This window comes from Curcuma longa, chromosome 3 (assembly GCF_044706935.1).
Source record: "Curcuma longa cultivar G26 ecotype Majalengka, Jawa Barat chromosome 3, ITB_CL_G26_1.1, whole genome shotgun sequence".
NCBI lineage: Eukaryota > Viridiplantae > Streptophyta > Magnoliopsida > Zingiberales > Zingiberaceae > Curcuma > Curcuma longa.
Genome location: NC_133863.1, coordinates 3,627,824 through 3,653,967, shown reverse-complemented (window position 1 = coordinate 3,653,967; position 26,144 = coordinate 3,627,824). Strand labels below are relative to the sequence as shown.

Here is a 26,144-nt window from a genome sequence, read left to right as displayed (position 1 = left end):
GAAAAGGGTGGAATAAGCAAATGATTTTAGTAGCGATAAGTAGAGAAGAGAAAAGGGAAAGCAAACGCGAAAGCAATCAAGGATTGCTCTCCAGTCCTATCCACACTGATCGTCGTCTACTCGTCTTCCTCCACCCACCATCACTCCCTTACCTTCCCCAGGCGACCCTCCTTCCCGTGCCCTATTCCTTGGCCGCAAGAAAGTCTCTCGTCCCGACCAGTCTCCTCAAGATCGATGTAAGCACACTTAATCGGTGTTTCATACGCTTCGATCGGGTTTTGCTCTTTTGTTGCTTGTTGATTATTACTCGAAGTCTTTAAAGGTGCTATCTTTGGGTGTTTCCGTGGAATATTTGACCGATATCTTTATTCGATTTGGTATAACAGGTTTCGGCAGCGTACGGGGGATCCATGCTTCTATGTTTAGGTAGCTTTTTGATTCTTGAAATGTATGAAAAATTGTGTGGCTTATAGAAGCATTTGCAGAAGCTAGCGAACTTGCAAGCTTTGGTTTATTAACAAATGGCGGAAGGATCAAAATTTGCTGGGTTTATTGGTGGTGTGGCTGGAGGAAATGTCGTCGGAAATGGGCTTTATGATGTGGGATTTTACCAAAAGCTAGATGAGGGCTCTAACATGTCGATAGATAGTGTTGGAAGTCTTCAGACGAGCATTGATGGTGGATCGGCTGCCATGTCCGTGGAAAATAGCAGTGTCGGATCGAACAACTCGAGGACTGGAATACTACGCCATACTGGACTCCGTCTATTCCCAGGCTCCAATTTCTCTCTGGGGCATAGCGTGCTGAGACCTGGTAGGGTCTCTCACGCTATGAACGAAGATGCTTTAGCTCAGACCCTGATGGATCCACGATATCCTACAGAGTCTCTCGAGAACTATGATGAATGGACTCTTGACCTAAGGAAGCTGAATATGGGGGTGGCCTTTGCTCAGGGTGCTTTTGGGAAGCTCTACAGGGGTATTTATGATGGAGAAGATGTTGCTATTAAGCTGTTGGAGAAGCCTGAGAATGACCCTGAAAGGGCATTGGTGATGGAGCAGCAGTTCAGACAGGAGGTTATGATGCTTGCAAATCTTAAGCATCCAAATATTGTCGGGTTTATTGGGGCTTGCAGGAAGCCGATGGTCTGGTGCATTGTGACAGAATATGCAAAGGGTGGATCAGTGAGGCAATTTCTCATGAAGAGGCAGAACAGATCAGTGCCACTAAAGCTGGCCATTAAGCAAGCAATAGACATTGCTAAAGGGATGGAATATGTTCATGGCTTGGGACTCATACACAGGGATCTTAAGTCTGACAATCTACTTATATTTTCAGACAAATCAATTAAGATTGCTGACTTTGGGGTTGCTCGTATTGAGGTTAAGACTGAAGGAATGACACCTGAAACTGGAACTTATCGATGGATGGCTCCGTATGTGATCTTGGCCTTTCATAAGTTTAACAAGTTTAACATTATTGAAGTTCTTATTAAAGGGCACTAGTTTTTACTCATCAATCCTTGAATTTCTTTTATTGCATGTGTTTTTTCCCACTTGATCTGATGTTTTCAGTTTAGGTGTATTCTAGAATTTTGCACTGATTGATGGTTTGTCATTAGGGATAGTTGGTTTGTAGCAGTGTTAACAAGTCTTCCATATACCATCATGTTATATATCCTCTATTGAACACTATGCAAGACAATGTCTTTATCAATATTTAGATAATTAAATTCTTTTTTCTTACAATTAACTAAGAGATTTCTATAGCGTCCCACTACCCTTACATCTTTAAATTTAATCGATTCAACTTATTCAACTATAGAAACATTTTCCCCTTTTAATGTGTGTATCGTCTCAACTTATTGTTTAGCACTTTATTGAAGCTGCACATACTTTCTCTTAAGAATGTAAATTTTCATTTAGAAAAAAAAGAAATCATAGTAATCATGCTTATTCATGTTAGTATTGATCTTTCTTATGTGTTATTTCTACTTTTTAATAATCTTTGATCATAAAAATGGTAAATTGTATTATTTTTGTTAGGTGTATTTTTAGTTCTTTTTCTAATTTCCAAAAATATATTTCACATATTCATCCATCCATTCAACTCAATCAATCCTCTCTTTTATTCATCCCTTCAAGCAAACATACCCTAACTGATTCTTATGTCATGCAAATTGAGTGAGGTAGGCTAAGCAGGCCTGGCAGGAAGGTCAAGTTGGGTCAAGTAGGCTGAGTGGGTCAGGCATGCCAAATTGACTAGACAGATTGTCACCGAATGGGCTAGCTGAGCTAGGTGGTTCAAACATATTGTGTGGGTTGGCTAGGCTGGGGATGGTTAGACAAGTTGGCCGGGTTGCCTAGTAAGCATAGGCCATGCGAACCAGGTGGTCCAAACAAACTGGTTAGGTTAGATGGGCTAAGAGAGTTGAAAGACCCAAGCAGGTTGGATGGACTGAGGATCTAGGATGAGTTAAGGAGGCCAAGTTACAAGTGATTCATATCTTCATTTTTTTCACCCTTTTTTTCTCAGCTAGAATAAACAAATGGAAACGGAAAGAGAAATTTATTTATTCATCCACTTATTTATCCATTTACCCAGGATAATTCATTCCTCCATTTTTTTTCATCCTTTTAGGTAAACAAACCCTTGTCAGTTGCCTATGATAATTGTTGTACTAAGTTGATTTCAAGCAGTAAAGCATAATAATGATTTCAGGCATTATTAGATAGCAACTGTTCAATGGATACCACAATATGTGCCCCTAGTGGATTGGAACTTGGCTTTTGTAATGAGAGGGAGTGTTTTTGCCTTCTACCTTCTTTTGTTGGAGAAATTACATTTTGCCTTCAGCACACGGCTTACAAGATTGTCATGGACCACAAGTAGGACAGGAAGCCAGTTCAATCACAAAAAGAGAACCAAGGGGAAATAGCAGCAATCAAGATTGCAAGTTTGCAGGCATTGGTTTAAATCCTAACCTCAAAGGAGAGGGCTGATTCAATTGAGACAAAAGGATTACAGAGAAAGAAAAATTGCAACAGTGAATACATGTACTTTCTAGGTTATTTATTTTTAGGAAGTTTTATCTGTGCTTCATGTTGACTATGTGGTTCATGATACCATGATCATTAATATAATGTAGCTCATCTTTCTTCACTGCTCCTTAGTAAGAGACCTTCTATGTTATACTAAGTTTTTATTTTTTTTTCAATTGAGAATGACCTCCTCAATTGGATTGGAAGCCAACGCTTAGAATATTGCAACTTACATTTGCTGCAAGGTTACTTCCTGGAGCTCTGCTATTCATAGAGAAACAAAATATTTTAGTGGTTCACATATGCCTTCACTGTGTAATAGTAACAAATAAAAACCTTTGGAGGTGATTCTCTATACGTTCAAAGATCAACCAATTCACCTTAAAAAATAATGATCGGACATGCTTTCTACTTTCACTAGATGTAAAATTGGATTGTCTTGTTAGGTTGGGATGGTAAGGATGCTCTTAATTCCTCCAGAATTGAATTATAAGTTGATTAAAATAGCATTGTTAGGATTTGTATTAGATGATAGTACTGACAATTTGTTATCAGGGGCTTGAATGTTATTCTCTCTTTTTTTTCTTTGGAATCAAACGTGATGGAAATAATGTACCACTTTTTATTGCCAGATATTAGATATTTACTGATATTCAAACTTTCAGCTAGAGATAAGAGATATGTTTTAAAAATTTGTTGGCTGACTGCATCTTTGTTCCCAGAGAAATGATACAGCATAGGCCATACAATCAGAAAGTTGATGTGTACAGCTTTGGCATTGTTCTCTGGGAGCTTATAACTGGAATGCTCCCTTTCCAAAATATGACAGCTGTCCAGGCTGCATTTGCTGTTGTGAATAGGGGTGTGCGTCCAATTATACCGCAAGATTGCCTCCCAGCACTTAGCCAGATCATGACCCGCTGCTGGGATCCTGATCCTGATGTGCGCCCTTCCTTCTCTGACGTTGTTGGGATGCTAGAAAGCGCGCAAGAAGACATTGTGCATACTGTTCGTAGAGCCCGCTTCCGTTGTTGCATACAACCAATGATGATTTAGTGAGTGAAGGTAACAAGTGTTTCGTGCAACGAAGATTTTTGGCCTGCATATAAATTAGAGAAAACTTATTGAAATGAGGATTTTGGTTAAAATGCCTTTTACGGAGTCTATTGTTCCAAATAACCTCATGGTTAATGTACTACTGAGTGTAATAGTTTGTTATCATGTCTGAATAGTAGTTCCGTCTGTTGTATAGCTACAAACTAATGTATGTCAGCTTGACTAAGTGTTATGACTTCACAAATGGGGTTGACTCTGGTATGACAAGATTATTCTTATGATTGTGTATTCTCTTTTCTTATGAACAGTGGCCTCTGTGAGCTATTAGAATGCGATCCATGGTTGAATCTGTATGGGATGATTGATTCTGATAGAATGCATATGGGCAGGTGTGCATAGCTGTTGATGACATGGCTTATATAATCATTGATTCTCAGGTGGATTGAGGATTATGTGGTTGATGTTTGCCCTAAACAAAGTGCCAACTCGGGGATGATCTTTAAAAATTTCAGTTGACTTCGACCCTCACCCCATCACACTTTATGTTGCGTTTAGGCTACATACAAACCTTGGTTCTAGCCAACATCCTAACATATTACTATTGCATTATGTTCTATTTATGATAGAAACTTGTGATACTCTCCTACTTTTGATATTTTCTCTAATATATGCAATGTTATATTTTCGTGAAGGTAATGAACACCTTGCACGTGGTCATTCATTCAGGTCTTGCAAGCTTAAGTCAATCTGAAGATGCCCAAGATAATACATCAGGTTGATTCACTACTCTGCAAATGCAGGTAGGCTGACAATTTTTGTGATCTAACTAGTGCCTTTATAATGTTGAATGGGAATTAAGGAATAAATAGCTTCTATATTTTCTCTTTTAATCGATCTATGGCTTAGACAGAATGAAGCCTGTCAATTGACTTGTTAAAGCAAAACTTCCTAGTGAAGTTGCGCACTCCCGCTGTTCCTGCATGGTGCTCTCATATGCAGCATCAATTCTGGATACCAGTTCGATCAGATTCGAGCCTCCCTCTGTGGTATGATCTCCCTCATCATCCTCCGAGTCTGCTCGCCCCACTCCAATTTCCCTGCGTCGTCATACAATCCCGCGAGCAGAGCGTAGATAGTCGGATCCGACTGATCTATCTCCATCGCCTTCCTCGCCGTGCACTCTCCAAGAATCAGGTTCCGATGCCGCCTGCAGGAAGCCAACAAAGTCTTGTAGATTGACACATCCGGTTTCAATGGCATCGTTTCTACGGTACATGCCGCAGCCTCAAGCCTCCCCGCTCGCCCCAGCATGTCCACCAAGCAAACGTAGTGCTCTCGTCGCGGCAGTACGTCGTGCTCGTGCATGGAGTTGAAAAAGTCGACGCCTGAGTCGACCAGCCCGCCGTGGCTGCATGCTTGCAAGACCAGCAAGAAGGTGACCTCGTCAGGCCGCGCATTCGCCAGCCGCATGTCCTCAAACGCTGACAGAGCTGCGGCGAACTGGCTGTTCGACGCTAGGCCGGAAATTAATCCGTTCCACGATACTACATTTGGCTCCTTCATCGTTGTGAAGACCCTGCGCGCTTCATCTACGCCCCCGCATTTACCGTACACGTTTATAAGGCCATTGGAGACCGAGACCAAGCTCAGCAGTCCAGACTTAAGTGAGAAGCCATGAAGCTGCTCGCCGAATGGCCTCGCTGACAACCCTGCAACAGATGATAGGAAGCAAGCAAGGATGAAGCCATCGATCTTCACGTCCTGCTCGTGCATGCGCACGATCAGGTCGAGCGCCCTCCGGTAGTGGCCCGCCTGGTTGAGCCCCTTTGCCAAGCTGGTATACGTTAGCACGTCCCTGCGAGGCATCATCCTGTGCGCTACGGTCCATGCCTCGTTCAACCTCCCACATCTCGCGTAGAAGTCAACCAGAGCATTCCCGGTGACCAAACCCGATGAGTTCACCATGGTCTTGATGATGTAAGCGTGAAGCTCCCGTGCGTGAGACAGAGCTTCTGGAGAGTTGAAACTGCGGAGCATAGTAGACAAAGTGTAAGAATTGGGTTCGATTCCCGCGAGTTGCATCTCTAATAAAGCTGCGCAGGCTAGGTGTTCAACTCCGAGTCGAGCAAGCCCCGCGATGAGAGCAGTCCATGAGACGACGTTAGGAGTGGAGATTGCTCTAAAGGCACGCATAGGCTCATCCCGATCCGTGGAGTGTTTGGCGTACAAGTCAACCAGTGAATTGCCGACCGACACATCGGGTACCAATCCAGCCTTCACCGCCTGGCAGTGTATCTGCTTCCCTAATTCTGGCGAAGGGACAGAGGAACAGGTGCTGATGACTGCGGCATAGGTGAAGGCATTCGGCTCCACCCCTCCCTTCTTCATCTCTTGGAACATCGCGATGGCCTCGTGGTAGTTTCCTGCTTGGGAGTATCCGGTGATCATCGCCGTCCAGAGCATGACATCAGAGTCCGGTGTCTGCCGGAACGCTTTTATGGCATAGCGCGGCCACTGACATTTCCAATACATGTCCACGAGCGCCGTCTTCAGCACCAGATTGAGCTCGACCCCCAAACGGATCACGTGAGCATGGAACATCATTCCTCTGCGGAGGCCAAAGAAGCGCCCGCAGGACGTGAGAAGCTTGGCGAAGGTGAATTCTGTTGGTGGAATGCCACTCTGGATCATGAGCGCGTACAACTGGATTGCCCTGGTCCAATCCTCAGCCTCGACGAGAGCTGAGATCATGGCGGTCCAGGAGACAACGTCCTTGCACTTTGTGGACGAGAACATCGTCAATGCATCTTCCAGCCTCCCACATTTTGCATAGCAGTCCTGAGAGCACTTCCAACCACTGAATCGGCCGCAAGGCCGTACAGTTGGACCTGCGCATGGATCTGCACTCCGAGGTCAAGTGACCTGAGCGAGGCGGCGCAGCGGGCGGCGCTTGAGAACGTGAACTCGTTAGGAACAACAGAGGGATCAGTAGCTAGCATACATTTGAACAACTCCAACGCTTCCTGGTGCTGCTGGGTTCGCGTGCAGGCCGCGATGATGTTCGTCCAGGTCACGACGTCTCTGTTGGTCAATTCGTCGAACAACTTGCGTGCACTGTCGAGTCCACAACATCTGAAATGGAAGCTGAGGAGGTGGTTGCTCAGCGGGAGTTGGTCATGGAAACCAAGCTTGATGATGAAGCTGTGGACGCATAATCCGTGCCTCGAGGATCTAGAAATGGAGCAGGAAGCGAGAAGACTGCAGCAGACATCCTCGGTGACATGGGAAGGCGGCTGAGAGACGCGTTGGAGTGGATGTGGAAGGTAAGATTTGGAGGGCAGCTTGCGAAATATTTGGAACAAGCTCTGCTGAGGAGAAGTGACAGAATCGGTTCTAGAGGGAGGAAGCGAGGTGGTGGCGAAGGCTTTGCTCCAACACCATTTCAACCTCATGCTATTCTCCTCTCATAAAACAGCATCATCCGGGTTACAGTCAAATAACAAACGCAACACAGTTGTCAACCAGGCCTAAATTCTAATTTATGAAAGGACTTAAAAGAATAATTGTTAATTTTGGAAAAAAAAATTATGATTTTTAAAAAAGAATAATAATGACATTTAAAAAAAATCATAATTCTTGCATGCTAACTTCCATATTTGTGTCTTTCATGCTAGCTTTTCAGCTCTCTAATATTAAAAAAATAATGACATTTAAAAAAAATCACAATTCTTGACTATTTCAATAATCTATAAAAAATTAAATTGGATGAAAAATAAATATACTCTCTTATTTTTCATTTTTTTATTTTCTGAATTGTTAGTTTTATTTATGTAATCTTAAAGAATATTTAATCTTTTATGTTGTATAATTTATAGACTAAATAAAATCTTAAAGATAATATTTTGAAATACAATTTAAAATTTAGAATGATCTTATTCTCGAGCATTAGCTATATTTTTTTTTCAACATTTTTAAATTTGAAGTGTCCTTTGAGAATTTGGCGTGAAATAAACATGGATGATTGGATTGCCGTGGGACAGAACTGTAACGAGGAATCAGGATCAAATGTCTTATAGAAAAACATGTCCTTCTACCACGCGAACTTTGACCGTGGAAATTCGCCGTAAATATGGAGTATCCTGTCTTTCCAAAGACATCCAATCTGCAAAGCAGCCATCCGGACCACGAAGATTCCCAAAAGCTGTTTATCTCCTCTATCGGAGGCCACGTCAGACTGCGTGAGAGGAGATTTTGTGGGTACGAGAGAATTTGGGACCGGGAACTTTTCTTGTTCCGACAAACGGATGATAAGAACAGATCAATAAAGATATTAGCAACCAACTCCGTGTTTGAAATTTGAAATCTGCGATGAACTCTTGAACTCTTTGTTCAGTGCACAGATATATACCAGTCAGCCGATGTCCAGTTGCTATCTCGCTCGAATCTCTCCACTCAGAGACCCAAATCGACTCTTCTCCAGGTACATTTTGATCTTCTTTCTCCTTGCAAGAACGCTCCTCCATTCACCCCAGGTTTGTGCCTCGCTTAGCCTCATTGATTGAACCGCGAGCAAGGAGATCGAATGGTTCTGTCTCTTTCTCATGCTTCCGCGTCCAGTCTTTTGCATCGATAATGGTTTGGTTGGTGGGGCTTTTGATTTGTTTTCTTTACGAGATGATTCGAATGAAAATTACGACTTTGTACCGATTAGTGAATCAAGATTTATCCTTTTATCCGTTGCTTGCGTGATCACAATAGGAGTGGTTAAAACTGGAAAAAAAAGAGGTCTTCTCTTGGTCTTTGCCATTTGAATCTAGGTAGAGGGAAGAACATTAGGACTCACGAGGGCTCTGTTCTGTTTTAATTTCTACGAACCGAAGATATAGGAAACAATGCTTGAGACATTATGTCGAACAATTTTTTTTTCGTCTTCTCTGTAACTGTCATACTGGGAATATATGCTTCACTAATATGTTTCCATGTTGCTACCATTGTTGGGCAGGCAAAAGCAGCATACATCAGTGATTTAATAAAGTTTCGAATTTGGTAGAATGTGTGACCGGCCTGCTCTGAAATGCAAAACGAACATGTAATCACATGATGGTGCTGCTTATTCTCTGTTTACTTGAAGCAGTGCTTATGCTAAGCTCCTTTTGGTTTTTTCTCTTCTTAAGCAGAAAAGATTCGATTCCTAAGAACTGTCCGAAACCAAAACAAAATCATGACGCGAAACTTAAGATGGGTAACCAAGATGATTTCAGGATAGATAGGCGCTCATTCCAATCGCAGGTTGGTTTCAACTTTCAAGACATGCTGCACCACTCCACATTGCTTCCAATAAAGTGAATCACACCACCAAACTCTACTCACTAGCTAAATTGCAATTTCCACTTCCAGTGCCATTTTTTATATGATGATCTATATTTGATTTTGCGGTCAGATTACCTTCTGAATAAACTTAAAATTTAAAAAGAAAAAAGCAGTTTCTATTTTTTAATGCTTTGGCATCAACAACAGCAGTCACTCTGGTGACTTGTATGCTCCAAATCCATCATCAGATGGTATCATTAGTTTTCCTCATGATGTTTGGCTCTCACCTGGCTACTGTCTGACCAACGGCAGATAATGTTTTATGTATTAGAGTAAAATTGGTGTATTTTGTATATCTTATCCTACTATTCTCAATGAATATATATTTCATGTTTTCAGAACTCCTACTTCATTATTGTATTTTTTTTCCTGCAAAATTATAAAAAATACAAAACAAAGGATTCCTTGGGCCTTGATTATACATAGTTGTTACTGGTAGGCCTTAACGCTTTACTAAGCAATCCAACTTTTAGTTAGAAAAGTGTTGTATTATTATCAAATTTCTAAGCTTGTAGTAATATTTTAGGAAAATAATCAAGTTGGAGAAGCTGGAAGCATGATGTTGTATAAAAGAAGCTTCTCCAAACGTTCTTCTAGGTTTCAACTGGAGCAGGATGTACGTGTACTTTATTCTTCTCTTCTATTGTAATTAAATATTTGATAATGATTATAGTTTGTCATTTCCTCGAATGTTTTAGGATATTGAGATTTCAATAATTAAGTACTTAATAGAGAAATGTTTTGGTTAAAATCTACATTGACTATTGATATGAAACATCTTTTTTTTTTCAGATTCATGAAATATTAGCTCTCTCTCTCTCTCTCTTACTAGATTAGTGTTGCCTGATATTATGTTTCAGGTTCATAGGCTCCAACAAGTGTTGCAGGATGAAATGGAATTGCATATCGTTCTTGAAAATGCTTTAGAGCATGCTGCTGTGACGCTATCTGATTTGACATGCCTTCCAAATGAGGTATCCTCTTCGATCCCATAGAGATCCATCCATTTAACATATAAACTAATCGTTGCCAAACCAAACATTATGTTTCTTATATAAGTTTCTGGATATTTATCATCTGTTCAAATCCACTTCTGCAACGTTTTATGCCCTTGACATACACTTGAGAGTAGTGAATTGAATAAAATAAGTATATGTTTGCAATCATCACAAAACTATATCAACTGAGTTCCTTTGTTTCTCTCGCGTCGTGTGCATCAACATTACAAATTTCATATCAAATTCTTTGTGCATCTATTTGATACTTTCCAGTTTGTGAGATAAGGATAGGAGATGCTACAGGAAGGTGAAGGTAACTTCCTGCTTACTATGAATTCAACTATTCAAGTGAAGTTTGCTTAAATATGTTAACAGGTCGTGTCTAGTCCAGACATGACATGGGCATAGGAAGCCTATTTCTTGTTTGTGTCATGCCCAACCTGACATAGCTGTATATCATAGCTGGTCAGACAGTTTGCCTCATCGACACAAGCCCAAGCCCAAACACATTGAACTATGCATGTGCAGATTGGGGCTCAAGCCTACGAACCTGAATATTAATTTGAATATTTAACAAATTATGAAAAAAAATAGACAAATCTCAAATATTTAATGTCCTGAACTCCCTTCAAAAATTAAATTTTGGACCAAAGTTGCTGCATGAACTCTTACAAGTTCTCTTCCTTTTTCTCCATGTTTTAAAAGCCTGTTGGGAACCTTTCTACTTTGGAAAATTCCGCAAAAAAAAAAGGCAAAAAAATGAAATCAGCAACACAATCTCTGGATGCAGCTTTCCTTGATCCTTAGATATAATTAATCTTTCTGTGGAATATCATCTATATATATTGCAATGTTCCAATGAGTTGTACTTTAGAAAACATGGCGTTTTACTACATATGGATTGTTAGTTATTACCAGTTTCATATTTCAAAGCATCTTATAATGCAGAGAAATGCGTGGGTGTTGTTTTCAGGCACAGGAATTGCTGTCCAATATAGCATCATTAGAGATGACTGTTTCCAGATTAGAGGAAGAGATGATCTCTTTGCATTTTAAGCTTATTCAAGAAAGAAATGAAAGAAGACTTGCTGAGTATCGGTTAAAACAATTGCCTGCCCAGCCATCAAAAATATGCCCTGCTAAAAAAGCAGAAAACGTAAACCTTTCCCCGTTTTCAATTTTTTTTTCAAAAAATATAAATGAGTTAATTTTTTCCTAAGTAAAGAACACTGTGATTTTTAATAGAATGTTTCTATTGTTGCATCTGTAACCTAATCTTAGAATTGACCTTGGAAATGACTTGTTCATTTTTATTTTCTGTTCCTTTCATATATTTAAAGAATATTTCTCAATGCCATTCACATCAAATGGTTGCACTCTCATAATACACATACATTATCTGCATTATATGATGAGTTTGAAGCCTTGTAGAGCACTGCTATTGGAGTAGTCATAAGAAGTATATGAACAAGCCTCTAGTACTTTACAAACAAATTGTTGTACTAGTAAATTTTGTCAATTAGAAGCTGGAAATGGTCATGCAAGTTAATAGGAATTGTATATGAAATAACAAGAAAAAAAGTAAGGCAGAAGTAACACTGCACCCAGTTCTATTGATCTCCAAAATCTGGAGGTGACAATAAACAGCTAATATAAGCTATGGTGTGTTTCATAGGTCTACGTGTTGGTCTAAATTTGTAATAGGTTGTGATTTTGTCAGGATACAGTAGGCAGCGTGCTTAATCAAGAACAGAAGTTACTAGAGGAAGAAATTTGTCAGCATGTACCAACTGAAAGTTTCAGAAAACAACAGATCTCCATCAAAGGCCTTTGGAAGCATCCCAATCAGTTGTCTGAAGAAATAGTTAGTTGTATGAAAAATATATTCATCTCGTTAGCTGATGTTTCTATGGTATCATCCCGAATGTCCTCCTCTGACATTATTTGCTTTCCTTCATCACCGGCGGAGAATTTTTCAAATTCATCACATTGCTCAATGTCTGAACCATCAATTTCATCATGGGCAGACAGTCCTCGAATGGGTCTGCAATATAATAATGAAATTTTAGCCACCGGAACCTCATTTGATCCTTACAGGGCTCATGGAAAGTTGTGTTGGGCTGATATTGGTAATTATAGTTTGGCGACTGAAGTCTCTTGGATGTCAGTAGAGAAAAAACAACTCGAATATGCTGCTGGTGCACTTAGACGGTTCAGGTACTTTCTGTCCAATATCTTCTCTTTTAATTTAAATACCTAGATTTTTTTATATATACATATCTTTCCAATCTGTGTTTATCTTAATTTTTCATTTTTGAATTGTTACCTCTCAACTACATAGGGCTGTAAATGAATAGAAGTTCATGGACAAGCTCAATACCCACCCAATAAGATCACGTTTATATTCAATATGTAAAAATAAATTAAATAACACAACTTAAATACTAGTCACTTCAACTAGTTAATATTCATGAACAAAGTTCATAAACAACTAATGAATAAACCCATTTGTTATCTTCTTTTTTTTAATTTTATGTTCAATAATACAAAAAAAGCAATTCATATCTTATAAGTTTTGTACATTTATAATATATTAAAAATAAAAAATTAATATATTTCACTTATTAGGTCAATGTTTGATTTCAAGTATAACTATAATAATATCTCTTGTTGAGCTCAATGAAAAGCTCGAGCTAGGTGAAAGCAGTGAAGCTCTGCTTCTCGTTAAAGTCTTACAGTGATTATTTACCATCATACTATGATTGTGGCCTTATCTTGTACTAGTAGAACTATTTTATAGTTGTCTTTAACAGTTCTTGGTAAAGCACATCAAAATTGTTAGTAAGTGCACAAAAAACTCATAGTATTGGAAAATCTCATTTAACAATGGAACTGTATATTCTCATGCAATCTGACACTTTTTTTTATCAGAGCAAATACATTTTTTTCTTTATAATAAATCTTCACCAAATATGAAGTACATTTTTTGTTCCTAAATCTCAAACATAGTCAAAGTTCATGTACAAACATAATATGCAATTTTACCATGTAATATTCATAACCCTCTTGTGGTTTAGAAGATAAGTGATAAATAATGGTAAAGCCACTAACTAGCTATTATGTATCCAGTGGTCAAGTCTCCAAGAATTGTCACATAGTTTTCTCATTTTGCCAAATAATGAGCCTACTTTATTACTCATGGTACATAAATTTATATCGGCACACAAAGCCTCTATTGTATGCTCCTTTTTCAAGTTTAGCAAATCCATGGTGAACCTTTTATCTTTCTTCAGATTGGTAGAGTATATATAGTATATTCCTTGCAATAACGATATATGGAATCTAAGCACCATTAATTGGTTTGATTTTTCTATGTCATGCTAATATCCTTGAATTAGACAGAACACTGATCGAGCAACTAGCAGAAGTAAACCCAGTCCATCTTAACGGTGATGAAAAAATGGCATTTTGGATAAACTTATACAACGCACTGATCATGCATGTAAGCTACCTTAACCTAAACTATATACTAGTTTGCTTTAGAAAAAAATACATGTTTACTGTAGGCCAAGAGGATTTGAATATTTTCTGTCATAAAATGCAGGCTTATCTTGCATATGGTGTTCCAAGGAGTGATATGAAATTATTTTCCTTGATGCAAAAGGTTTGATAAACATTATTTCTCCTTCAATATTTTTCCTCTCAGGGAATATTTTGCACTTATAAACTGACTTGCTCTTATCTCTAAAATTAGGCAGCATACACAGTTGGAGGGCATTCATTTAGTGCTTCTGCCATTGAATATGGAATACTAAAAATGAAGCCACCCGTCCACAAACCACAAACAGTATGTCAAACTGTTAAATAAGGAGTCTAGTCGTTTGTTGTTCTTTGAATATGTTACACAGTGTTGTTATCGTTATTCTCTATCAACAGGCTATATTACTTGCTCTTCACAAAATAAAATTATCTGAAGGGCAAAAAAAGTTTTCAATCGACACATTTGAGCCACTTGTGACATTTGCTCTAAGTTCTGGGTCATACTCTTCCCCAGCGGTAATATTGTTTCTAACTTCTCTTTTAGAAAATACATTTCCTACCATATATGTAATTACTCTAAATTGCATTCGCTGTCATTATCAACTTTGTTGATCAACAATTGAAGTTCTTTTCCTCAAAACAGAATATTTTCTATATCGATAACATTCGAGTGGTTTCCTTTTACAGGTAAAGATCTATAGTCCCACAAACGTGAAGGAAGAGCTTCAGGAGGCTCAGAAAGATTATGTACGAGCTTCAGTTGGAGTGAACCACAAGGGGAAATTACTAGTGCCAAAAATGCTCTACTTTTTTGCCAGAGGCCTTGTGGACGATACCAATTTCGCAACTTGGGTATCTCAATTTCTTCCTCAACAACAAGCAAACTTTGTTCAGCAGTGCATGTCGCAGCGACGACAAAGGATCCTCACTTCCCGGAATTTTGGAGTCCTACCTTTTGACTCTCGGTTTCGCTATCTTTTCTTGCCGGAGAAATTAACATAACAATGATGTCCATGCCAAAAAGCTACCTCCCTCGTCATTACCATGACCTGCTGCCAGAACAGGAAAATGCAGGTAGAAAGCATGAAATTGGAGCTCCAGATTTATGGGTAAATCGCTTCACATCCAACTACATAGAACCATAAGATGTTTCCGCTTCCAAGGACATTTAAACAATTCTGGATTACTTTGCAGCTTGTGTTATTATTGGGCGAAATGAGCATTGTACTAATTGGTAACGTACGTAGTTTCTAAAGTTTTGCAATTAGATGGTTGGTTATAATAAGGTTCTTTAATATTCTTATTGATCATAAGAGTTGATGATGTAAATAATTATAGATCCTAGAGAGTTTAATTTAAATATCTCTAATATATTTATTTCTGTTTCTATTTCGTTTGCTTGTTTTTGGTAGTTGTAGATGGGAGCATATCTGGATTCTTAATGCTCCCATCTATAACTCGAGATCTGAGTTTGTGCTAATGTGATAATTTGGTGTTGAGTATCAATAATTATCGATGCTCAGATAAAAAATTTAGTTTGACGACACTAAACGATATGTAATATTGCACTTCGATGTTCATACCATACGACATATTGATCTGAATTTTTAATTTGATTTTATTACATAATTCTTACCTAAATTTCTTAAGGAATCAAATTAAACACGATCAGATTTATTCATTGTGCTCTGTTCATTACTCTTGAATAGAATATCTATAGCTAGCTTTAACAAGCTAACTAGATTTTTTAAAAGACAATTTTAAAATATTAACATTATAATTATTAAACGAGTTATCTATGAAAATGTATGATGAATCCATTTGTTATATATCGAATCTTGTCTTGCATCTAGCAATTATTATGAGACTTTATGATAAAGTATTGCGCATGGCCCATTTACATGCGTGTTCTTGTTGAATACACCAAAATGATGGATATTAACAAATCTAACATTTAACATGGCATAGAACATAATTTATTCAATTGCTTTATGATTATAGTTATATATCCTATAGTGCCAATGCTACAATATATATATAGTGTAGGACATTCGGGTTGTAATTCAGGGATCTGCGGTTCGATCCCCAGCTACGGCGTATTTGTAAGAATTTTTCTCCAAATGGGGAACGCAATCAAATAATGCTGGATATCCGGATTGGCCGCCGCTTTCCGATTTACCTGGTGGAGCATAATTATATTAAAGTGCTACTCTCTCGTATAAAATAAAGTGGTTTATAATTGATGCCTTCAAATTCATTTAGATTTAAGATCAATATTGAAAAGTGAAAGGTACATACAAAATTACATGCAAACGCAATAAACTCTTTAACGAGATTTTTTTATTTCCATTATTAATTACCGCTATAAAAATCTGGGTATCAATAGGGTCTAATACAAATACCGTATCTACATATTCTCCCAACAGCTAAACATGCGCAGGCGTAGCTATGAGTGTGGAGGATCAGCGAGGAGGACGTCATCCCCGAATAGGTAGAGCAGGCGCTCCACGGCCCAGCTGGGCTCCGGCGGCGGCGGAATCGCCGGCCTTCTCCGGTCGACGAGCGGCGCGCGGCAGAGCGGGCAGCTGAGGCGCTCGTCGTGGTCGAGCCACCGGTCGAGGCACCGCTGGTGGAACACGTGCCGGCAGCTGCGCAGCTCGCGCACGCGGTCCCCGGGCCCCACTCCGCATAGGCACACGGCGCACGTGACAGCAGCTTCCTGCTCCGCCGCCAGCTCGCCGTAGGAGGCGACGTGGAGGGCCGCCCGCACTGCCCGGGCGGCTGCGCGGTGCTGCGCCCTGGCCTCGGCTCCTTTGGCGCCCTCGTCGGGAGAGGAAGAAGAAGAATTAGGCCACCAGGAGCCGTAGAGGGGGAATAGGAACCATTTCAATACACGAGTTAATAAGAAGGCGGCCTCCTTCAGGAATCGGAGCAGCACAAGACTAGAGCAGCAATAATCCACCGAGACGTTCATCTTTCTTTCTGTCAATAGATCATCAAAGAAGGGAAGAAGAGAGAGGCAAAGGGGAGAATATCAGAGGGAAGAGGGGCTGCTCTTATAGAGCATAGACAGATTGGTAGTGGGAAACAGAAGAGGATGATGCTAACTTAAGCTTAGGCTCACTTTTGCTGACTGACTTGCTAACTTTTTCAAAAGACTTTAATATGAAACAGTTGTTGATGGTGACTCCGAACAGCAAGATGGATATGGTGGTGGCTAAGGAATTAACCAAGTGTATATATATTTTACGATATAATTAATCTAAAAACAAAGAAATGAAAATTTTTTTGTATGTGCATAAACACGAGGGAGATGATATCCTTTTCTTCTGCAAAAGGTTGGAACCGCCAACCTAGCGGCCCCCCACCCCTGGTCTCACAAGTATGAGGGGGAGTAAATCACGGTGAATGCGGGACTGGCCAGAGCGTGGTGGCCGAGGGAATTGGAAACATGACACAGATTGATGTTATCGCAATTGCAATCATGAGCCCTCGAACCGCACACCTTCATCTGTAAGCATCCGCGCCTTGACCAGCTGACCCCGCCCGTGGGGGCGATGATATCCTTTTCTTGATATGGCACAAGATGGACTGATTAGATGAACTTTGAACACAAGTAAACATACAGGTCAGTGTTTGGCAGTCAAAAGGTCTTCGAGCAGGTGGATGGAAACCGGCGGTTCCTTAGACAGGAATCCTGAAGATACTAGACAAAACGTCCAACTAGTGACGCGACACATGGGAGGTAGATTTGGTGCGGGACCAGGATCTAAGATGTAGCTGAGTCAGATTTGCATCATATCCCACTCAGATACCCAAGGGCGAGGGACAGCACGATGTCCAAAGGATGTGACCCCAGCCATCAGCCGCATTGAAAGAGATGACAAAGGAGATTTGACATTTTCCTACGCGAGGCATGTGTGCATGGTGAACCTGCTAAGCAATATCATTGGCATAGTTGAAAAGGATATTTTTCCTTTTTATTAAGATTGAATTTGTGAAGAATAACCTTGGATTGTGGCCAAAGTCTCCTCTCGTCTGACATTAAAATTAAATTAAAAAATAGTAAGATGGTTCCTCCAAATGCAGCAAAACGATGGGAGAGTGAACTGAGTCTTCAGCAAGTTGTCCACCCAAGTTGCTAAGGAGTTGGATGAGAGAAGAAAACAAGTGCAGATTAGTGTTGAGCAAGAACATTAACTGCTGGCTGTTGTTTTGACCATACAGCAAAGGCAATGAGGCTTATCTTATTACCTTCAAGGCAAGGGAGATTTAGGAGGACAAAATTGGAGACATGACATTCCAACTATTTCACATGTAAGCAAAAGAGAGCCCACCCAAAAAAGTTTTACACAGTAGTTGCAGCAAAAGGAGAGTATCTATTTGAGATATGAAAGTAGATACTACAAAAAAAAAAAAAAAAAAGAACATTGCCTCATCACTATTGCCTACCGCACACGGATTAGAAAGTGGTGGAATTGGCAATAAGTATTCTTATTCCACTCCTCTATTTCATTCATTAAGAATACCTGCTACATTCTTATACCTTCATTCCATGAACCAAACATGGCTTTAATGATTTGGTTGGCTCAAGAACGATTCAAAAGCTTAAGCGATTATAAAATTATTCAATCTATTAGCAGAGTATGTTATAATGTACTCGAGAGAGATGGTTTCTAGATTAACAACAATAACGTTACACAAAATGGCCAATAACGTAAGCCTGTTTATGATGACAGAATGCATGTGGACACCATATAATTATATCAGAAATATACTGATATGTAGAAACAGAGAAAGCAAATTAATGATTTCGTAGTCCGACAACATTTCACTGAAATCCCCATGTCCAAATGGGATTTCAGCGTCAGCACGAGCCGAACATGGCTGTTTCATCAAACAAAAAATTACTCTTTGACAAACCATTATATGATGTAACTTCATGTACTAATCTATCTTCTTCTTTTCAAACTGAGAAACAAACTTGGTTATCACTCATCACTTGCAAGTTGCAAATAATTATTGTTAGATATGATGGAATATATATATATCTTTATAACGGTACGATATTGTCCACTTTGAGTTCACGCCCTCATAGTTTTGTTTTTGGATATTACTCAAAAGGTCTCATACCAATTTCCATCTTATAATCTCAGGATCTTTTCCATATATTTCCAATGTGGGACTTCTCCTCCTTAACGGTTTAACAGACCCCTTATTGGTCCTTAACGGTCCCAACGGATCCCTGGGACCCAGGGGCGGATCCAGGCGAGGGCTGGAGGGGGCTAAAGCCCTCACCAGGATCGCCAGTGCCGCCTCGTGGCTCAGCCGCGATCAGCGTTTTCACCAACGCCGCGAGGGCTGGAGGGGGCTGGAGAGGCCTGGAGGTCTGGAGCAGGCGAGCAGCAGGGCGATCGGCGACCAGCGCTTTCACCAACGCCGCCTCGTGGCTCAGCCGCGACCGCGAGCACAGCGCCCCCGCGCCCCGCGCCCCCGCTTATATGAAGATACAAAAACAACAGATCCAGAATCGTAGGTCCTTGGATCTCGAGAGGTTCATTGTGGCGAAGAAATCGCCTAGATCCGGGGTCGAGGAAGGAAGATTACCTCATCGACAGGAAGATCCGGGGCGACTGGATCCCGGGCGCTCTCAGATCTGTCTCCGCTGCGAGAGAGCTCGGAGAGGGGAGGAGCAGCCGAGGGGGATGAAATAAACGAACTGCTTCGGTCGCTGCCCGCCTCAGTGGATGACGAATCCGGATCCGGGCTCACGTGCAACGCATGTAGAAAGAATCCGATACCTCACCCACTGTTTTGCGTCCATATATTTTTTTCTAGGCCAATTTAACATATTATGTACTCAATTTTATAAAATATCCTCCTAACTTAATACTCATTATTATTATTTTTCCCTGAATAAATAACTGATAAAAAATTTGTAAAAAAAAAAGAAGTCAATAAGAGTCGCACAATAACTACGTTAGTAAAGTCGCATAGCTCAGCTCTTTTTTTATTATATATAATGCAGATGAAGCAAAGATCGTCTAGAAAAGGAAGAAGAGAGGAAGAGGAATCTAGGGCTAGATTGGACTTCAATATGAGGTAAGTTGTGAATCCATTCTGAGGTAAAATCTAATTGCTTCTAGTTGATTAATAGGGATAAACCTTGAATGTAAATTGGTTTTAGTTAGGAAGTTTGATGCATTGATCAGAAATTGATTAGGGTTGTTAGAGCTTGATAAGGAGGGATTTAATTTAATACCGATTGATTTAGATTAGATTGATATGTAGCCGCTTAACCTATTCTGGAACGGAAATAAGGAATTGCACAACATATTGGGTATGTGGATTCCTTTTAGTGGTTTGACTTGCTGTTATGATGTTTTTGACTTTGTAAGCTGTGTCTGATATATGTGTTTTTTTTTATTGTATTTCTGATATAAATTGATGGTCTATCAGCCCTATGTCTAAGAATTTTGATGTGTATTTGGACAGGGACATTATGTATACCTCATATATCCCTAATTTACTGGGGAGATTCTGTCCGTTTTGAGATTAGGAGAGGATGAGAGGTAGTTGGCTGAGTGATCTGCATTTTGAGTGATATGTATTTTTTGGATTTTTGAATCAGGATCTTTTCCTCCGCACATTTATACATTTACTTTTAAAAAAAATTATTGATTCCTCTATACTGTAGTGGAATGATATAATTTTATGATTTTAGAGTGTTTTGGAATGATTATTATATTGTAAAAAAAATTTTATTAGCCCTCGCCAAAAATTATTTCTGGATCCGTCCCTGCTGGGACCGGATCCCTTATTGACCCCTTATTAGTACAGATCCCAACGGACCTACCCCCTTAACGGTCCCAACGGATCCCTGGGACCGGATCCCTTATTGACCCCTTATTAGTACAGATCTCAACAGACTTGCCCCCTTAACAGTTCCAACGGACCCCTTATTGGTATAAATCCCCACCACATGGACCCACTCTGATACCACTATTAGATCTGATGGAATCCATATATATCTCAACAACAGTATGATATTATCCACTTTGGGCCCACGCTTTCGTGGTTTTGTTTTTGAATATTACCCAAAAGGTCTCGTATCAATGAGATATTTTCCATCTTATAATCTCAGAATTTTTTTTATATATTTTCAATATAAAATTTTGATTATATTCCAACAATTATCTTATCTTGTAGTCTTAGCTTCTATGTTATTGCATCATGGGGGCACGGTCCAATTTAAACTTAAAATAGGGAGAAAGAATAATTTTTGAAAAAGACACCTACAGAGTTTGAAAATTCCTGAAAGTCCATGACCACGCGAGCCTCGATGTGCCAATATAGCGCACGCTGCAACCTTCTCTGTTCCAACCATGCATATTCGCCCCTTATAAGGACAAGGGATTCTCTTACTATACCACAATTTTTTCATTGTGAAAGTTTTTCGGGTGATTATACAGATACCCAAAGTCAAAAGGTGAGATTTGATTTGATTTGATTCTTCTTTTTGGATAACAAACAATTAAGGGGGAAATATTAAGGCGTAAAGTAGACTCTTCCGGGATAATTAGTATTCTGCAGAAAGATAAATAAAAGCAAGTTATAATATATTGACAGATCTAGTAACTCTGCCGTAGCAAGTTATAGACTCTTCCTTGATTGAAAATCTTAATTAGTTATAAATCCCTACATTACATAAAATTTATATTTGGTACTTGCTAGGCCATTGCTTATGTAACCAACCTCGCTAACAGCACGTTAGTATGTGGGCCGCGGGGTGGTCGACCACGTTATTATAAACTAGTTTAGTAAGTTTATCCGTAAACTAACCACAAATATTTATTGTCTAATAACAGATGCCTTCTCGATTACATCATTTCAATAAGAGCAATGAAACAAGCCAGGTGAGTGGTGGGCATTGCATGTCGGAGCACTCATGGCCACCACCACCACTTCAAACCCAACGCCCTCACCTTCCAAGCTCCAATTCGTCCCTTCTCCATCATCATTCCGCGGACGCCCTCCCTCCTTCCCTTCCTCATCCCGCCGATGCTTACCGCGTGAATCATCCCATGAAGCTGCAGAAGCGACGGGGAGAAGACGATCCATTACTTCTCCACTACAGGAATGGATAAGCGTAAGGAAGAAGTGGATTGCTTATTGCGGGAGACCGAGGAGGGGAAGGAGGTGGCTGAATTTCCCGACGGCCGGTCCCTGATGACGCGGCTGAGTGCCATCGGAGACGGCGCGACGGAAGGATGCGGCGGAGGGAACAAGAAGAAGAAGCTGACGAAGCAGCTTTCGATGCAGGAGACGACGAGGGAGGCCAGATGGGAGAAGCGGCAGCGGCAAATTCTGGATAGACGGCAGCGGCTGATGGCGGTAGAGGAGGAAGAGAAGGCGGCAGCAGTGGAGGAGAAAGAGGAGGAGGGAGAGGGCAAGGGGAGGAGAGTGAAGGCCAGGTTGATGAGCCTGACGGACGAGGACTTGGACGAGTTGAAGGGGTGCATCGAGCTTGGCTTCGGGTTCAGCGAGGAGGAGGGCGGGCATGACCTCCGCCACACGTTGCCGGCGCTCGACCTCTATTTCGCCGTCAACCGTCTGCGGAATTGCTCGTCTAGCTCAGGTTTCTCGACCGATACCTCCTCGCCGCCCGCACTGAGCCCCCGGAGCAACGACGGCATCTCCAGTTCCGGCGACTCCTGGAAAATATGCAATCTTGGTATTGTGTATCGTTCACTATATATGGTTTCTTGCTAGTACTTCATTTATTTTATTTTATTTTTCTTTAAAGAAAAAAGAACATCACTTTCCTCTGAAATTTAAACAGTGGACATGTTTAAAAAGCCTCTCGCATCAATCGTCAACAAAGCTAGATTTCATTACTAAGCCAAATTGGATCCGTAATGACCTTTTGCTGTATTGATTTGGTAAAACAGGTGACGATCCGCTGCAAGTGAAGACGAGGCTAAGGCACTGGGCGCAGGCCGTGGCTTGTTCTCTCCGGCAAAGCTGCTAATTAATTAATATGTGAGCTAGCAACAAACTCAAGCTCCTATACTTCATAACAAGAGCAGAAAGCTAGCGGCCACTCTTACCTCAGTGCTCGATGTATATATCAACCGTTGTAAATTGTCGATCCTACTATATCCACTTCCATTATATTGTTCTTCGATCTATATGTTTCCATGTCTGCTCTTCACTTCTTCTGCCATTTTGTCCTGAGTTTGTATTTTTATAGTGTAATCACAACCAATACAGGGGCATACTGAGTAAAAAAGGATTTGAAATTTTCAAACTTTGTGGAGTCGATCAGAGACAAAATACCACTGTGTTTAAGGATCAAACAATGTCAATCGTTTATCGTTCGTGTTTATCTGCTTCTCTGTTTGGATTCACATTTTAGCAATGATATCTCAATAGGAAATATATTTGGACAATTTAGATGCAGTTAATGAACATGTTTAAATTTTAACTCTTAGTTCTTAACTAATTAAATCTCAAACTAAATCTTTTGTTGAAGCATCATTCAAAAATAAGAGTGCAAAGAAAGTATAGTTAGTATAAGCAATGCAATTGAATAAGATAAAATTATACAGAAATGACATCTCCCAAGCCCCAAACAGGGTAAGATAAAATTATATAAAATTATTATATGAAACGTGACAAGAGCAAGCAGGGCAAATTAGTTTTGTTAGGGGGCCTTTTTTTTTAATATTTGGAATAGTAGTATTTGATTTCGCACCTTGACAATGTCAAAATTTCATTTTGCCGTTGAAAATTTTAAAACATCAAAGTTTTCATACGTCTCTTGTAGCTTTATATAGGGCACTGCTTAATATTAATAAAATAGTAGTTTAATATATTTTTAAAAAATATTTTTATACATCATGACTATAGATATTTGTGGATTTCACTAACGACATAACTTCTTGGACACTACAATCCTCTAGTTGACTTCTTGGCCCGATGACTAATGTTTAATCACGAATACACTGGCAAGGCACAATTTAAGTGAACGTGCTTAGATATGTGCACCAGACTACAACCTATTGATGTTTAGACTTAGGAGGCGGTACAGTCGGATTCCTCATCAATTGATTAATGTTACATATATATATATATATATATAGTTTTACTTATAAAAGAAATACACCGTGACTAAAAGTATTTCAACTTAACATTATTAATATATATTTTGTATTTTGTATTTTGTATTAACTTTATCAAAAGGCCTTCAGTTAGGTCAAAATCATATTAATATTATTATAACAGTTATTGTCCATATTTATAATTATTATAATAAATTGAAATGAATTTAATTAAGTCGAAGCCATTTTGATTAACTTTAAATATGTTTGCCAACATTTTTATATAGCAATATTTTATATATAATAATTTTTTACTCCGGACACAATGCAACGATAGGACCTTGACACAATTTCTCATACATCAAGGATTGAAGATTAAAGCCAAGGCAATGTTCTTATCCATAGTAGTTAACTGTAATTTCTTGATTACCTCCTCACAGATGGTTGTCATGGACCGACTGTGTGGGATTGCTAGAGTGTTAGATTCTACCCTTTATTGAATAGGATTAAGGATTCAAATCTCAAGACTAATAAAGAATTTACTATCGAATTTGAATTATCTAGACTACTTTCATATTTACTCATGGATGAGAGCATCCACAATGGATGCTCTAATGGGGGTATTATAACACCCTACTGGTGTTAAACACCATTGTGAAGGAGTGTTATAACACCCCTCCAGTTGAATGCGTTCAAACAATTGAACGCGTTCAATTAAAATTAAGTGGAGTGGGCCGACCAAGAGGCTAGCTCACCCTATGTGTATGTTTTTTATTTTTTAATTATATTTTAGTTTTAAATTTTCATTGAATAAAAAGTTTAATATTATTTTTAAAAATAGTAAAATTATTATTTTAAAAGTAAGATTATTATTAAAAATAATAATTAATTTTAATATTTTAAAATATTTTTAAAATATATTTATTTAATATGATATGATTTTAAGATGATTGAGTGGACGGTAAGATCCATAAATAATAAGTGTTAATGTTAAAAAGAATGTAGGTGAAAAAGATGTGTTGTTATAACGAGTATGTGGCAGTTGATCCTATGCTTTTTAATAAGATTGAGGGTGTTATACTGGAAATGGATCGTGGATGCTCTAATATTTTTTTTCTTTTTTTATTGACATCGAGTAATTTAGTCTTGTGATGCATGCTCATAAAGATATTAAGAATAGCTAAAGGTGAGCTTTTTGTAGTCCTCTCAGAATGGCTTCCAATTCATGATAAACCACAAAGTTACCGACTTTGTTTCTGCGCACTGCGGTGACGGTGAACAACACTACATCGATGTAGCTGCGACCGATGCACCCGAGTCCTATGCGATCATGCTGACCGATGCATCGCAATTGATTGAGATTTCATCGGCGGGCAGAGGAACCCACCGGCACATCACAGTTGGCTTTTGGGGTGGTGCAGAACGCAAAAGATGCAAAGGAAGATTACGAGCCATCAACAGTGGTCGAGGAGGACGACGTCCAATCAATCGTGGCGGAGGAGGAGGAGGAGGAGGAGGAGGAAGCTGTGCAAGCACTCCATTACTTCTTTCTCTGGTTACGGCTCTTTCTCTAGTCACGGCGAGGTTGAAAGAAATGTCTTCATAGTTTCTTTCCCTTCAGTTTACGGATAAAACTTTAAAATCGTGTACTACTTGCCCTTATTGGCATCCTTATTGTCATCAAAATTAGGGATCTCTTAATGGTAATATTAAATATATGTTTTTAAATTAATAAAAAGCAGAATAATGAGTATGGAAGTGAACAAACAGACCGTGATTAGATAAAATCATCAATTCTTTATTTATTTATTATTATTATTATCATTTTAATAATTCAGTTACCTAATTTTTACTATTTCAACTGCAACTGCAGACATATTAGATTTTTTATTTTACTAACAAAATATTTTATAAATTATAGTTAGAATTAATATCATAAATATTTGAATAAATCATTGAAACAGATGAAATTCTCAATTGCGGAAAACAGATAATCCTCGTCCAGAATTGTCTCGCGCAATTTGAAAAGGAAATAA

At 39.3% G+C, this 26,144-nt stretch overlaps 5 protein-coding genes across 5 annotated transcripts; 3 read left to right on the top strand and 2 right to left on the bottom strand.

The window, feature by feature from the left end:
- The first annotated feature begins 50 nt into the window (after positions 1-50).
- On the top strand, positions 51-4,398 carry LOC141824507 (serine/threonine-protein kinase STY13-like). Its single transcript, XM_074711812.1, has 4 exons — positions 51-236; positions 387-426; positions 486-1,435; positions 3,764-4,398. The coding sequence occupies exons 3-4, from the start codon at positions 522-524 to the stop codon at positions 4,095-4,097; spliced, it is 1,248 nt and encodes a 415-aa protein (XP_074567913.1). The 5' UTR covers positions 51-236; positions 387-426; positions 486-521; the 3' UTR covers positions 4,098-4,398.
- Positions 4,399-4,861: 463 nt separating this feature from the next.
- On the bottom strand, positions 4,862-7,549 carry LOC141825558 (pentatricopeptide repeat-containing protein At5g52850, chloroplastic-like). The gene is given in 2 exon segments (XM_074712938.1): positions 4,862-6,937; positions 6,940-7,549. Coding segments are annotated over 2 exon segments (2,427 nt in total). The 3' UTR covers positions 4,862-5,120.
- Positions 7,550-9,148: 1,599 nt separating this feature from the next.
- Positions 9,149-15,007, top strand: LOC141822686 (uncharacterized). Its single transcript, XM_074710016.1, has 11 exons — positions 9,149-9,186; positions 9,275-9,386; positions 9,994-10,083; positions 10,328-10,441; positions 11,439-11,621; positions 12,186-12,682; positions 13,868-13,967; positions 14,070-14,129; positions 14,220-14,312; positions 14,402-14,521; positions 14,693-15,007. Exons 1-11 carry the CDS (start codon positions 9,149-9,151, stop codon positions 15,005-15,007), a joined length of 1,722 nt encoding a protein of 573 aa, XP_074566117.1.
- Positions 15,008-16,224: 1,217 nt separating this feature from the next.
- LOC141825451 (E3 ubiquitin-protein ligase Os03g0188200-like) lies at positions 16,225-17,052 on the bottom strand. Its single transcript, XM_074712835.1, has one exon. It carries the CDS (start codon positions 16,977-16,979, stop codon positions 16,452-16,454), a length of 528 nt encoding a protein of 175 aa, XP_074568936.1. The 5' UTR covers positions 16,980-17,052; the 3' UTR covers positions 16,225-16,451.
- A 5,004-nt stretch (positions 17,053-22,056) lies between these two features.
- Positions 22,057-23,304, top strand: LOC141825497 (uncharacterized). The gene is made up of 2 exons (XM_074712882.1): positions 22,057-22,739; positions 22,957-23,304. Exons 1-2 carry the CDS (start codon positions 22,145-22,147, stop codon positions 23,034-23,036), a joined length of 675 nt encoding a protein of 224 aa, XP_074568983.1. The 5' UTR covers positions 22,057-22,144; the 3' UTR covers positions 23,037-23,304.
- Positions 23,305-26,144: the final 2,840 nt, after the last annotated feature.